Source organism: Vanessa atalanta, chromosome 30 (assembly GCF_905147765.1).
Source record: "Vanessa atalanta chromosome 30, ilVanAtal1.2, whole genome shotgun sequence".
NCBI lineage: Eukaryota > Metazoa > Arthropoda > Insecta > Lepidoptera > Nymphalidae > Vanessa > Vanessa atalanta.
The window spans coordinates 523,426-538,896 of record NC_061900.1 but is presented as its reverse complement, the minus strand read 5'-3'; the positions used below and the strand labels follow the sequence as shown (position 1 = coordinate 538,896).

Sequence of the window (15,471 nt, the reverse complement as noted above, 5' to 3'; positions counted from 1 at the left end):
TCTTATAATTTTAGTATCACTACATAGTATAAAACAAAGTAGCTTCCCGCTTTCTGCCAGTCTCTATGTTTACTTACACGCTTAAAACTACGTAACAGATACACCTTAAAAAGGTCTACAAAATGTCTGCGATAGTTGTCTAACTCTTAGGGATAACCATTTATATGGCCTTTTACAGCATGTAATTTAAATATTCGAGGATATTACAGATATTAAACTAAGACCATATACCTCATTGATATTTGCGTAAAACTTGAATGACCTAAGACAACTAAACTAGGTTACTAATGCTCTAATTAGCTATTTTTCAAAGCATTATATAACTATAGACATTAAAAAATAAGAAAAATAAATGGGAAATTTGCCTAAACTCAAGACAATAGGTAAAACCTACTTTGTAATATTCTCTTACAGTTACAACACCGTCTCCAGTAACTAAGAATCCATTCCACGAAAATATAAAAGAGATCTCAAAGAAGGAAGGTCGTTTCACGTCAAGCCTAATTGTTCTCTTCAAAATGTTGACTGAAAAGAATCCAAAGGAAATTACACCTTTATTAGCAACACTGAATTCACAAATTCAACGGTATGAAATAAATATAACTGTAAATATAACTTTTATTTGGTGCGACTATGTGCTGTGCTAGCCACTCATAAGATATTCTACCGCCAAACAGCAGTACTCAGTATTGTTGTGTTCCCGTTTGAAGAGTGAGCTTGTGTAACTACAGGCACAAGGGACGTAACATCTTAGGTCCCAAGGATGGTGGAGCAATGGCGATGTAAGAAATGCTAATATTTTTTACAGCGCACTGTCCATAGGCGATGGTGACCACTTACCATCAGGTGGCCCATTTGCTTGTCTGCCTACCAATATCATAAAAATTACGAAAGATAAATAATTTGCAGTTTATTCATATTCTTGGTTCAAACTCCTAATATGATCTCAGTAGAGCCAACGTGACAATGACAAGAATACCATTTTTTCTGTGACCCAAGAACTTACTATTATCTGACTCCATTACATGAGTTCAAGAACAATCAGTAGATCTCAGTGATCTCATTCTGTGAGAAGAAAATTGAAATTCACCGCAGAATATGAGAGTAAAATGTTAGAATTTGAACAACGTTACATTTAACTACTTATATCCATTTAAATTTGACTTCCGAAGTTTCGATATTATTATAGATTATTCGCTAACACTTAAGCCGCCATTTTTGACGATTCCAAGATGATTGACGACCACAGATTACTTACGATCTCGAACAATGATTGCATGTCAAGTCAAGATCAAAGTTATTAATTTATCTTTCCTTACATTGGAATCGACTTTACGTGATTTAGGAAAAAGTACGGGAAGGTTTTTTTTGCAGATTGAATGCTGAAGGTAGAATGTTACTATTCGGAGGAATGATGGCTGAAGTGTTCCAAGCGATGATTCAGATGTTAGCCTCTGAACCTTCTGATGTTATGCTAAGTAAGTAACCGTAACTGCCTCGTTGGTCCAGTGGCTTTTGAAGTTGCAGATCATGACAATTTTAATCCAAAGGTGACATTTATTGTGAAATTAACAAGGTTGAAGTCACATGATCAAAGATTTTATAATAGTTATAAAGTCCAGGTTTTAATGGATTTTTTTTTAAATCAATGTTAAGGTATTAAATTAATTATTAAAAGTAAGTTATAATTTACAAATAAATGTTAAAACTTGACTAATCATGATCATGAATGGTGGCAAGACAGCTAGCAGCATTTCCGTTGAATCGCAATTCCGATCTTCTGGTCGAAAACTAAACCAGGTCTCCTGTCACCAGTGGAGGCAATAAGACGAGATAATACGAACAATATGTAATTGTTATTCTACCGAACTCCGACTGCTGGCAGCATTTCGTTGAATTTAGATAACTGGTTTTGAACCCGCAATAATCGGTAAAGATGCACGCGTTCTAATCACTGAGCCATCTCGGCTCATCTCATCAAATGTTATAAGATATTTTTGGAAGCAGCAAGGAATTTGGCAATCGGTAATGTTTACAGAAAACATTCATAGAAGATGTCAATCCATTGGTCCTGCACTTTAGTCGAGTGGGAGATGGAGCGAGTGAAGGAATAGAGAGTGGAAGTAGGTTACTCTACTATAAGTGGTGCCACCCTAACCGAAATCATAAGGACACCACTTCCCCAACATGCACTTGAATGACACATTGGAACTTCGGAATCAAAATAAATTATAAATCAATTTTTTTTTCAGATCATTTTAAATACGCAGAATATGCGTTAGAAAATAGACATGCTGTTCTAAAGAGAGATGTAAACGGTCTAATCGACGTTGTAGATACCGTCTACATAGAAAAAGATATAGATGATATTGCAAAAGTTATAAAAGATATAGAAAGGTACCCGAACAGCACAGAAACAGCGAGAGATGTCATCGACGAAGCTCTACAAGCATACATGGATAGGCCGTTCAGAAGAATTCACGGAACTGCTAGAGAGAAATTGCTGGTGACCGAACTGGATAGTGTTATAAAGCGTAGACTATATCCTGGTGAAGATCTACAAAGCAAAGAAGCAATTCCAGGTGGCGTAGGTTGGGGTTAGAGATTGGATTCACAGCACTTTTTTCTACCATTGGTAGGCCTACTGGCCAATAATACCAATGCCCATAGACATATAGAATTGGATGCCTTGTATCGCCAATGTGCCACCAACCTTGGGAACTGAGATGGGAGGAACACACCAATACTAAGTATTGCTGCTTTGCGGTAGAATTTATGATGTGGTTTACCCAGACGGGCATGAACTGAATTGAAAAATTATACATGGGAGATAATTAGAATTAAGTTACAGTAAATAACATTTTTATTTTTATTTATTGAGGAATATATTATTTTTTTTGGAAGAAGAAGCATATTTCGATTTCCCAGACGTACTTCATATTAGAAAAGCTGGTTTCTTGCACTATTATGAAAAAACGCGCGATTTGACATAAAAAAAAAATCTGTCCTATGTTAAACGGAGCAATGCTCCAACATTCATAAAAATGTCGTGAGATGTTCTACTTCTTTGGCGTAAATAACAATAGTTTTTAATTGCATGCAAATAATGATTCTTACAGTCCACACCTTTTCTCTTTACGTATAACCTTCTCTTCAAAGAGAGAGAAGACCTTAGCCCAGCAGTGGGATATTTACAGGCTGTTAATGTAAAAAGAAATATATATATATCATTGTTATGATAAATGTCTTGTATTTTATTTTCACTAATACTATAACACTCGCTCTCAAGTTAAAACGTTCCAAATTTAAATTTGTAATAAAATAAACGTATATAAAATAAAATAAGGTGCGAGGTGTGGCAAGGGCTAGTGCATAGAAAAAGAATCGGGCCCTCACCCCCTCCTTCCACCCCCTCTTTTACTGATATTGCCCTTCAAAATTATAGATAGGAATAAGAATAGGGGTACAGGATACAGTGAGTTGAATTTATCATTAGTAGGCTAAATCCATACGTCATCTCTATTCAAAGCTCATTTCAAAGCTTAGGTTAGAGGATCCCCTGAGCTCGGGGTCCCTGGTGCACTGCACCACCTGGTCCTACGATAACTATGCCACTGTTAAGGGGCAACTGCAACTTGAATGCCAACTTCTTCTATTTGATCGTATTCAACTCAGAGCAGCTCGAATTATCCTTCCCTTTCCGACCTGTTTGGTCCTTTGGCTTTTGGAAGTTTGATTACTCTGTTCTATCTACCGAATTTTATACGGAGTATGTCCCAACGAATTGTTTTGATTAATCATGGATATATTTGGATAAATTTTTTCTAAGGATATTACGTCAGAATTTAAAGTTTCATCTACACCACCTAGATGTCCAAAAATCCACAACAACGTCATTTATAAACAAATTCTGCCTCGCACAACCACTCTGTGGAACCAGCTTTTGCCGGCGGTTTTTCGATCCTATACATACATTAAAGCCTTTAATGTATAGTATTGCAGATATCCATGGGCAGGGACAGTGACTTTACATCAGATGAGCCGCCTGAAATAAAATACGGTACTCTCTCAGTGAACGCTGCGCCTTAGATAACAAAAGTGTATCGCCTTCGATATAAAACTATTTCAAAACCAAACCAATTTATACCTGTTATAAATTTATCGTCGCTGTATTATAAAAATAGTTTTACTGCATCTGATTTTAATAAATATATTTGAAGAGAAATGCTTGTGTGTAACGTTGAATCTGTAATATTTGTCATTGTGTGTGTTTAGTTGCGCGCGCATACGTTTTTATTGTTTAGGAGTATGTTAGTTAAATGTCGCGATTGGATATGTTCACTCTTGGTATTTTCTTGGATATTTGCTTATTCACATTCAGTGAAGGTAAAAATGAATATGTTTTAGAGACAACATTGTCAATCAATAAATTTTAATGTAAATGTATTAAAGATGTAAACCTTTCTCTGGAAACTGTCTGATTGTTGATGGAAACCGCATTAAAATCCGTTGCGTAGTTTAAAAGTTCAAGCGTACAGACGGCGGAAAGCGACTTTCTTTTATACTATTTACAGATTTATATTTTATTGATGGAAAAGAATATCTGCATTTACTTGCCGATGGTAACTGGTATCATTAAAAAATTTACAAAATGCGGTTGTTACACAAAGCTTCCTTAAATAGAAACTTATATTTTTAATGGTATTTTTTTCTAATTGGAAGTTGTAAGCAGATTTTCATTAAGCCAATCTTCTCGTTTCAAGATCTTTCTGAGTTTGATTGTTGACTAATTTAAGTTCATTACACACATTGTTCCACTGCAGATAGTGATGTACAACATGTACGAACAGCAGAACTTGGCCCTAAACATAAGTCATTACTGACAAAGTTTACCGACACACAAGAGATAAATTATAAAGACAAATTAGGCGTTACACGAGCCTATGGGCGATTGGCCGATGATATTCAAATCCTATACCGTCCCCAGAAGGTCTCTTAAAATTGGAGAAGTTTAATAAAATAATTCAAGTTTTTTGGAAAACCACTTCTCGCCCGAACTCTGTTTCCACCTAGCTGCATGTTATGCTTAATACTTGACTACGTGACTGACAGGGTTAAGGTTAATTTAAGGTCCAATTCTATCAGATTCTCCGTCCATTTACTGAGTCACATTTAAGTTACAGGACAAAAATATGAAATTATGCCGCAAATCATGAAAAAATCACCTAAATACGACGTGCATAGAATACAAGCAAACGGTAAAGTTCATAGAGCAAGAAAAAGTAACACTTTCGATTACGATTATGAAGATTGGGAAGACAAGGCTCCAGATTATATAAATTTCTACGTGAACGCGTCTGATTCGACGACTGACACACAAACACAAGCTGACACGTCACCCACGAATATACCTGACATCGTAACTGATTTAACTTCCTCAATTGATGACATCCAATTAATAAATCAGACGGAAACTTTACAAGATACAATTGCAACAAACACAGAAACGATTCTTGAAACGCAAAGCGTTACGTTTACTGCTGCAAGTACTGTTGCTACCAGTCCGTCTACGTCATATATACCAGAATTTCCGGATTTCACTGAAGATATATTTCAAAAGTCGACAATAACTGTGCCCAGTGAGTTATGTCTATATTAATCTGTACTAATATTATAAAGGCCAAAACAACTCTAGTTGATTTTGAGGCAGAATGTATTATATACAAATTTATATAATTATATTTAACTAACATGACTTTGTATTTTTAAATCTTGAAAAAGAGTAAACACCTGGTTTCTTGCCGGTACTTCTCGGTAGAATCTGCATTTCGAACCGGTGGTGGCTTCAGTTAATATAGTTTGCTTAATGACGATTCAAAAGCGCTTGTAGATGCCTACTTGAATAAAGTATATTTTGTTTCGACGTAATGGGAATTAGGAGTAATGGGAAAATTATGCAAACACTCATAAGAATGTCGTAAAGTGAACGAATACTTCTATAGTACATTAAACTTAAATCAGTAGCCGTTGTATAAAGTGTCCGCAGTAGTTATCACTTATAATCAGCTGGCCCATTTCCTGTCAATCAATATTAGATCTACCAGTAAATTTAAAATGTGTGCTGTCGTAAGCTAGACTACTTGGTGATACTTGGTGGTAGGGTTTTGTGCAAGCCTGGACAGGTACCTGTCAGATATGTTACCGCCAAACATCAGTATTGTTGTGTTCCGGTTTGAAGGGTGAGTGATCCATTGTAACTTAAGGTACAAAGGACATATAGAATAGGAATGGTTAATATTTCTTATTTATAGGATGAAGTGACCACTAACCATCAGGTGGCCGATTTGCCCGATCATCATCTATATCATATAAGACTATTAATAGTTTGACCATTGCTTGACCACTTAAAACAACACTTAAATACTTGGTAAGTCTTCAACTGTTTCAGCGACAAGCAAACCCGCAAGAAATCGTCTACTTAATGAACTCATTCTAGTAAAAAAAGAAACCCGTGAAGGGTATTTCACGGCAGGTTTGGTCGTGGCGTTAAAGAAATTATCCGAAAAGGAACCGGATGACCTTAAGAATCTCATTGTTGGTTTACACCACGAAGTCACCAGGTATAAATATTTTGCGGTAGGTATAAACAATGCGGGTTGGCGGAATACACATGTGGCAGAATTTCATTGAAATTAGACACATGCAGGTTTCCTCACGATGTTTTCCTTCACCGCCGAGCACGAGATGAATTATAAATACAAATTAAGCACATGAAAATTCAGTGGTGCCTGCCTGGGCTTGAACCCGAAATCATCGGTTAAGATGCACGCGTTCTAACCACTGGGCCATCTCGACTCACTCCATGCTCCAAACCTTCTCCTCAAAGGGAGAGGAGGCCTTTAGCCCAGCAGTGGGAAAATTTACAGGCTGCTAATGCTAATGCTAATGCTAATATCACGTGACCTAAAACACGAGCCGCCGTGGTGTGGCGTCATATAGGCAAAAACTGTCATTTCAATATTTCTGGCTTGATAAACAACTTTTCTGCAGTTTAAATGCTAGTATTTGTACATTACAAATTCCAAGTTGCAACGATAGCGATTGTAATTCATTGTTTTCCAAAAAAAATAGCTGTTAACGTGAATGAGTACCGGTCGTACATACACGACACTTGTTTTTAACAATCTGACGTCATCAAAATGACTGACATCGTTTCTGCGGGAATAAACAAGGTTTAAAATTTAATTAAATTTTATGGCAAGAAAGCGTGTTTATTTTGCCGATTTTTTTTTTATTTATGTTTAGTACGTGTGTGTAATTTCTGTCTGACTGTGTAATTTTAACTGAATCGTTTCACCTTTCTGTATTTCGGTTTGGATTAATGAAGTATGTCTTAACCTATTAAGTCTTCCTGTATCTAGTGATTTCTGGATGATTCAATTGGACATTAGGTGTGGGTGTATCACAATCTATGCTTATAATAAAATTGGAGTGTCTGTTTGTAATATTAAAATAACCCGTTTTAACGAAATGCATATGTATGTATACACGGTAAATATAACAAAATATTTTATTTTTACAATTTTTGTCTGTCTGTCTGTCTGTTTGTTCCGGCTAATCTCTGGAACGGCTGGACCAATTTTGACGGGACTTTCACTGGCAGATAGCGGATGTAATAAGGTGAAACTTAGGTTACTTTTATATTAGAATATTATAAAAAATAAAATCACGCTACAATATCCAAATAACTTAAATTCAAACAACGCGCACCAAGTCGCGGACACAGCTAGTGGATATATAAAACAAGCAATGTCAATATTTTGCAGACTCAACAACCTCAATAAGCTAGCGATGTTGGGACCAATAGTTCAGCAGACGTTCACTTCGATGGTATACGTTGCGACCTTAGCGTCCACTGAAGCTCTCCAAAGTAAGTTTAAATGTTGAAATTTTTAAATGTCTGTTTAATTAGTGGTAGGGCTTTGTGCCAGCCCATCTGGGTAAGTACCAACCACTCATCAGATATTCTGCCGCTAAACAGCAGTACTCAGTATTGTTGTGTTCCAGTTTGAAGGATGAGCTAGTGTAGCTACAGGAACAAGGGCGTAACATCTCAGTTCCCAAGGTTGGTGGCGCATTGGCGATGTAAGAAATGGTTAATATTTCTAACAGAGCCATTGTCTATGGGCGATGGTGACCACTTACTATCAGGTGGCCCATATGCCCGTCCGCCAAGATATGACATAAAAAGGTACTTGGTCGTGCAAGACCATCTAGGTAGGTATCGGTTAATATTATTGTGTTCTGATTTGAAAGGTAACTACGGGCTCAAGGGACAATGCGTCATAATTCTAATATTGACGTATTGGCAATGTGAGTGGTTAGTTTTTCTTACGGGTAGTCCACTTATCAATTGCCTAACTACTTAAAAACAATTTTAAAAGCTAAGATACAGATAGAATCAAGATAGATATTCATTGAAGTTTGATAAATGCACGGAATTACGTCGAACCAATTTATCGTTTTCTTTAATTGGTATGACGGCGTTTCCGTCAGATGTCAGGTTGACAAGCTGTCAACGTAGCGAAGCGTCATTGTGGATGGCAGTGCGGGCAGCCTGAATGACACTTTCGAACGAGACGGCGCCCGCACATCACGCTTGTGACAAATCACTGAATACTACCGCCATCACACCGCTATTTAAATATTTGAAATTATATTTGTGTCGAAGTGATTCCTAATTACGCAATCATCGTACTATATCTGTGCATACTGATTAAATTACGTCGATTGTATCTCGAAGATTATCATTTATTCTACCACGTAAATCTACCCCCATTTTAATAAGAAAATGACTTCTGGTGAAGGCCCTCTTGGCTCTTCAAATCTACAAGGCATATTACTCAACACAAGATTAAAGATGACAAAATGCGTGAAGCTAATACTTATTGAATCTTAAACAGGATGTATAAATATAAATTGAACTGTATTTAAAATGTTGGCAAAGAGTAACTACTGAGTTATTTGCTGCTTTTCTTCGGTAGAATCTACAATCTAAACGAGTGGTAACCTTACATTAAATACAATTACGATTCAAAAGTACTTTTAAGAGTCTACTTGATTGTATATCGAATTTATTTAAAAAAATGTTAGTAGTTTCGACTTTTTAACTCTCACGTCTTATTTTGTTGACAGTACAATCACAAAACGGAGTGGGTGCTCTTCAAAACCGAAGAGAAGATATAGCGCCCGACTGGAATGCTATTCTGGACATAGCTGATACAATATACGAAGAAGGAGATCTTCATGACCTTGCGAATTTCCTAAGAGACTTACAAGATTATCCCAAAAATAACAAACAACCTATCGATATAGCTAGTGATGCTATTAAGGTGTTAATTTTCATGCCATATGAAAGAATAGAAGGAACTGCTAAAGATAAATTATTAAGGCTAGAAATACAAAATGCTGTGAAACAAAGATTGGAAGGAAGTAACTATATGGGAGGCCGGCGTCAAGTTGGCGACGGAGTTGAAGGTAACTAAGACTGTCAACGCACTAACAATTATGTCAAACTTTAAATAAATATATACGAGTAGTTTATAAAGAATGATGTAAAAAATATCTTTACATATATTTTTTCTTGATATTCAACTTAATGTCAGCTGCTTAAAAAGATAATTTACTCATTGAAACGTAGAATGACAACATTTTATTTAACATCCGTATTGAATTATAAGTCGGAGGATCGACTCTACTAATGTATAAAGGTGACGAATGACTTTTTAGTTGACTGCACACCTTGGGAATTAAATGATCGCCTCCAGGCTGTTTCAAATAACTAAAATATAATTATTATGGTACCTACATGCAAAAAGAAAACAAAAAAAAAAATCCGCTAAGTTTCTTTCGCCGGTTCATCTCAGATCCGAGGTGTTAAATTCCGAACCGGTGGTAGATTTTTGACTATCAATAAGCAAGTGTAAACACTTCTATATTGAATAAAGATTTTTGACTTTGACTTACGATACACTCTAGATTTTATTGTAATAGAACTTCGACTGAACCGCAACTAGTTAGGTGTGTCAACGATCATGTTTCGATTCGATTACGACAAAGTGACAATTCGATAGTAAAATTGGTCTCCAGTTCTACACTAGTGAACTAGCTACGACCTACACATTTGGTGCTGGTATTACAATCTAGTACACCTCGAGAGCCGAGATGGCCCAGTGGTTAGAACGCGTGCATCTTAACCGATGATTTCGGGTTCAAAGCACCACTGAAATTTCATGTGCTTAATTTGTGTTTATAATTCATCTCGTGCTCGGCGGTGAAGGAAAACATCGTGAGGAAACCTGCATGTGTCTAATTTCAACGAAATTCAGCCACATGTGTATTCCGCCAACCCGCATTGGAGCAGCGTGGTGGAATATGCTCCAAACCTTCTCCTCAAAGGGAGAGGAGGCCTTTATCCCAGCAGTGGGACATTTACGGGCTGCTTATGTATGTACACCTCGTGCATTGTGCTTGAAGCTATTAAATAATTGAACCATTGGGTATGTGTGGTGTGTGTTTTGTGTTGATCTGTTAATTCTTACGATGTACTCGGTATATGTATGTAAAAGCATAACTTTCAGTATTTATATGAATTTCCAAATTTTTGGAAGATGATGGTAAGTGTGTCAACCTGAAAAATATCTGCGGCCCATATTAAAGAAGTTCAGTGAACTACGCATAATATGTGTGACAGCTGTAATTTCTATTCCCTCACTCTAATAATTCGATGGCAAATCTGATACGATCGAATAGATTTCAGGCCCAACACGGTTTCTGAGATTAAATTTAAAAAAAAACAATAATTTTTTAACCTGTGTTCTAGTTGAAACCAGGATGTCTGGTTCTGTGCCCTTATATCTAGCCACTATACCAACGGAGCAGTCATGTTTATTACATTAAAATTAACTTAAATATTTTTTATTTTATAAGATAAAACATCAACTAACAGATACATGAAAGAAATGGTAAAATTTGATCTCCGAACAAAAGAACCAACATCGTCAACCGTATACATGGAATATGCACGAAACGCAACAATCATGAAGAGACTTAGGCACAAAATGAAATTATACAAAGAGAAATTCAAAATAATCAACCAGAAGGAAAGAGGATCAAGCAGGAGAGGACCGACGACAACCACGACGACCACCACCACGACCACACCCAAACCACCGATGCGAAAAAGCAAATACTACATACGGAAGTACGTGAAGAAAGATCTTTATAAAATGACAACAACGACCAAAAAAACGACGACTTTCAGAATCAGATACTACGGCAAAATAAGGAAGTTTAACATCGACGGCGATAACTTTGATCTAAAACATGCAGAACCTTCCAATGGCAGTAATGATAGTGAAGGTTACTACTCAGATACTGAGTATAATAACGATAAACAAGCAGATATCAGCCTAGAAAGCGTACTACCTGAATCTAGCAATCATAAAGATTTCAAAACGGATAAAATGATTCCACTGAATCGTAATACCAATAAAAAAATTTACAAAACTGGATACTATACAACAGATCTTACTAGATCTACTCCAGATATCAATGACCTAAATACCAATAAACATTTAAAGCCGAGAATTAATAAACTTATCAACACAGACGCAAGTGTCGATGAAGAAGATTATTTAAAAGCTAATATTCGTGACGCAATGATACATAATATTAATTTTAAAACGAATGACACTAGGAAGTTTATTAAAGATATTTTAAGAGATAATAATGATAGTATTAGTGATTATGAAGTCGAAATAAAAAGAAATATTTACAAGGCGATGTACAATCCTGTTGTGAAATAAAGTCTTGATTATTACAATTGAAGTTTACAATAATAGTAATAACTTTATTTATTCTCTTCCACAGATATTACAGTTTATAAGTTGAACTCTGTAGTTGGAGCCTTTAAGAGTAGAGTGAACAGGTTTCTTTTGGATGGGCGTGTACCACCTTCGTTTTCATCTACACTTTTCATTAGGTGAGATGGATGACCAACGCCTATTCCATTACAAATATACAAAAAAAATCATGCCTTAATAAGTACAATTGTGTGCGGCAGGCAGGAGCCTAAACGTTTGCCCTGAGCTAAGGGTCTCTTTCTAGGATAAGAACATTTTATTTAATTCTACAATAAATATAAGAAAGACTAAACTTAAGAATTACATTATCAATTTGGAGTATTAAGAAATGGTAATTTGTTCTCGTGTATGTGCATATTTGCGAGCGTTCGTGTGCGTGAGTGTGTGTTTGTAGTTGTGGGTGATTTTTTTCGGTTATTAGTAGACAATAAGTTAATACTTTTTCTATCACTCCATAGTCCAGTTTTAGCGCAACATGCCTCAAAGCTTTACATTATACAAATTATATCAGATGTACACAGTACGACCTCCTATCAGCTGATAACTGTCTTCGGGGTTTACAAAATGCGTTTTCTGTTCTATTAGAATTGTGCCTGAACTAATAAATATCGCTTCGACTATGGCATCATAAATAATATCTCAATTTATTTAATGGTAGAGCTTTGTGCAAGCCCGTCTTTGTACGTAGCACATTATTCTACCGACAAATAGCAATACGAATTATTGCGTTTCGGTTTAAAGGTTGAGTGAGTGTTACTACAGGGATATGAAACATGACATCTTAGTTACCAAGATTAGTGGAGCGTTTGCGATGAAAACTACCTTAGATCTACGTGTGCTCCACTTGCCAGCCCGCTTATTTTAAATTTAAGAAAATGTTCGCAAAAACAAAATTGGTTGGAATTCATAAGAAATGTGATTCCGTGATGTAAAAGTAGCTCATCATTTTTTTAGAAATTATATATGTTCTAAATATAAGGCCACAAATACGGAGATCGATGCGACCTGGGTCTTGAACGTATCAAACCCCCAGCTCAGACCCATTAAGTTATTGGGTTTTTCCTTCGAAACGTTCTCAGTAACAGCACGGCGTCTGGAAGACACTACCGTGCGTCGTCAAGGTCGTTAAAATTGTTCGTCATGCGCCCGAAATGTTTCGGTCGTTTCGGATTTAGCGTCCCATCAGATTATGGGAGTGAGTATATAGCGAGTGCTGTTTGCGCACAGTTGTGCACTGTAAAATGTCCACCTTAGTTGGCTGGTCTCCCTTGAGATTCACCGTGACCGAAATCGGTCAGGATGACATAATGATTTTGGAAATAAAAAAAATCCACACTATATTAATTTGGTCAATGGGCGTTTAAAAGCTTTAGAAAAAGACAATAAAAAAAATATTTACGTCTCTACAAGAGCATAATGTAAATAGATCGTCAAAGGGCACCGGAAGTCATAGACAATAGAGGATTGACATCTTAACTTTCATTTGCTATCAGGGTTGTCAGATAATAAAAATAAATAATAAAAAATCATATATATTTTGCGTGAGTTACTAGAGTATCAAGGTCAAATGGTAAGTGGTCATCACTGCCCATAGACATCATCGTCATCATTCTCCTGCCCTTATCCCTATTTTACTTGGGGTCGGCGCAGCAGGTCTTCTTCTTCCATACTTCTCTGTCGGACATCATCTCACAAGTAACATTCATTCTAACCATATCGTCTTTCACACAATCCATAGACATTGGTACTAAAAGATATATTAATAATTTCTCATATCAACAATGTTATGCCCCTTGTGCCTGTACTTACACTGACTCAATCACCTTTCAAACCGGAACACAACAATACCAAATTTCTGTTTCGCGGTAGAATACATGCTGAGTGTGTGGTGTTTACACAGACGGACTTGCACAAAGCCCAATCAACTAAGTAAATTTATAACAATTGTGATAAAAAATCATTCTCATCTAGAGGATTTGAAGTCCTAGAGTCTTTGGGGCCTCAATTAAGTGGAGGCCCTGCAATGACAGAGGAAGGAGGCCCTAATCAATTTACAAATTAATTTAAACATTTTCATTTCTGTGAATCAATTTGTCAATATGATGTTTACTATCTGTAACTTTTAAATTAGTATTTGATCTACACTAATATTATAAATGTGAAAGTAACTCTGTCTGTCTGTCTGTAGCTCTTTCACTACCGAACCGATGAACCGAATTTGACGAAATTTGGTATGAAGCAAACTTGAACTCCAAGGAAGGACATAGGCTTTTCTTGCCTAACACATGACAACCAAACCTCTAAAACGCGAGCGAAACCGCGGGCGACAACTAGTAATATTATAATAATTTGACTTTATCTAGATATCTAAACACATATTATATTAAAATTGTTAACTCTATTGTTCCCTCTCTTGTGGAAGCTCCAGAGCAGTTGCCCCGGTCTCCTAAATCCGCCATTGTTATCATATTGATAAGGAAAAAAACGAGGTCGTTTGTAACTTATGTTTTTTTTTTTCGTTTGCAAAATTGAGTCTGTATAATTTCAGTGAGCCAGCGTTAAAAAAATTGAGCTGCTGGCAGCCCTGCCGGCTATTGTTATCTGTGAAACGTGCCGGCCATAATAGACACATGTTTGGCTTTTAAAGTTAACTCATTATTATATACTTTCTCGTACTTGCAATAGGCTATTTGACAATGCGAAAATTAAAGTGTCAATTATTGTAATCAGTATATATTATGAGTTTAAAAATGGTTATTTATTAACGAAAGTTGAAAATAATAATTAATTTATCCAAAAATCCGTAAATAAAAATGCATTTTTTAAACGTTTGTCACGTGACACAAAACGCTCCTGATTGGTCGGGCTTATGACGACGTCACTAACCTGTTAACTGTGTTAACCTCGTTTGCCTACTGTACGTGGATTATATGTGCCACAGATTACAATACAGGCAAGTGACGTCACCGACCCCATTGCAGCGACATATTGTCAAAGTAGCGTTTTCGCGCGTTATTTAAATACGTAATTTTTAGTTTTAGTGGTTGGTCGTTAGGTGTTAGGTATATAAAGCCTTTCATTCCTTCACAAATTCGGTTCTGTGGTTTGGCCGTTAAAGAGCAACGGACAGACCGATAAAGCTACTTTCATATTTATAATATTAATACAGATTATCTTTGTACTAATATATCAGGGTATTCACATTAGATTTGACAAAAACGTTATTCAGATTCGAAATTTAAATTTTACAAATGTATAAATCCAACTTTAAACTTTCGTTCTATGGTTTTGCCGTGGAAGAGCGACAGACATGCCTTAAACCGGACAACTAAACCCTAAAACGCGAGCGATGACGCGGTCTACAACTAGTCATCAATACAATATTTTATTGAGTATACTTTATTTATTTGTGGTTTTATAAGGTTTTTTTTATAAAGTCATCACTGATTTAATTGATATTCAATCAAGGTAGAGTAGAGTGTTCTACAATTAGGAAAACTGCCGTAGATAAATTGTATTAAACAAAATCACGACGAATCCATTGACA

General features: G+C 36.1%; 1 protein-coding gene and 1 long non-coding RNA gene across 2 annotated transcripts; both read left to right on the top strand.

The window, feature by feature from the left end:
* The first annotated feature begins 561 nt into the window (after positions 1-561).
* On the top strand, positions 562-2,307 carry LOC125075342. The gene is made up of 3 exons (XR_007120200.1): positions 562-586; positions 1,375-1,478; positions 2,253-2,307. It is a non-coding gene; the product is annotated as an uncharacterized LOC125075342 (long non-coding RNA).
* Positions 2,308-4,233: 1,926 nt separating this feature from the next.
* On the top strand, positions 4,234-12,136 carry LOC125075375. Its single transcript, XM_047687117.1, has 7 exons — positions 4,234-4,386; positions 5,184-5,639; positions 6,449-6,620; positions 7,827-7,930; positions 9,196-9,537; positions 10,990-11,480; positions 12,125-12,136. The coding sequence occupies exons 1-7, from the start codon at positions 4,320-4,322 to the stop codon at positions 12,134-12,136; spliced, it is 1,644 nt and encodes a 547-aa protein (XP_047543073.1). The 5' UTR covers positions 4,234-4,319.
* Positions 12,137-15,471: the final 3,335 nt, after the last annotated feature.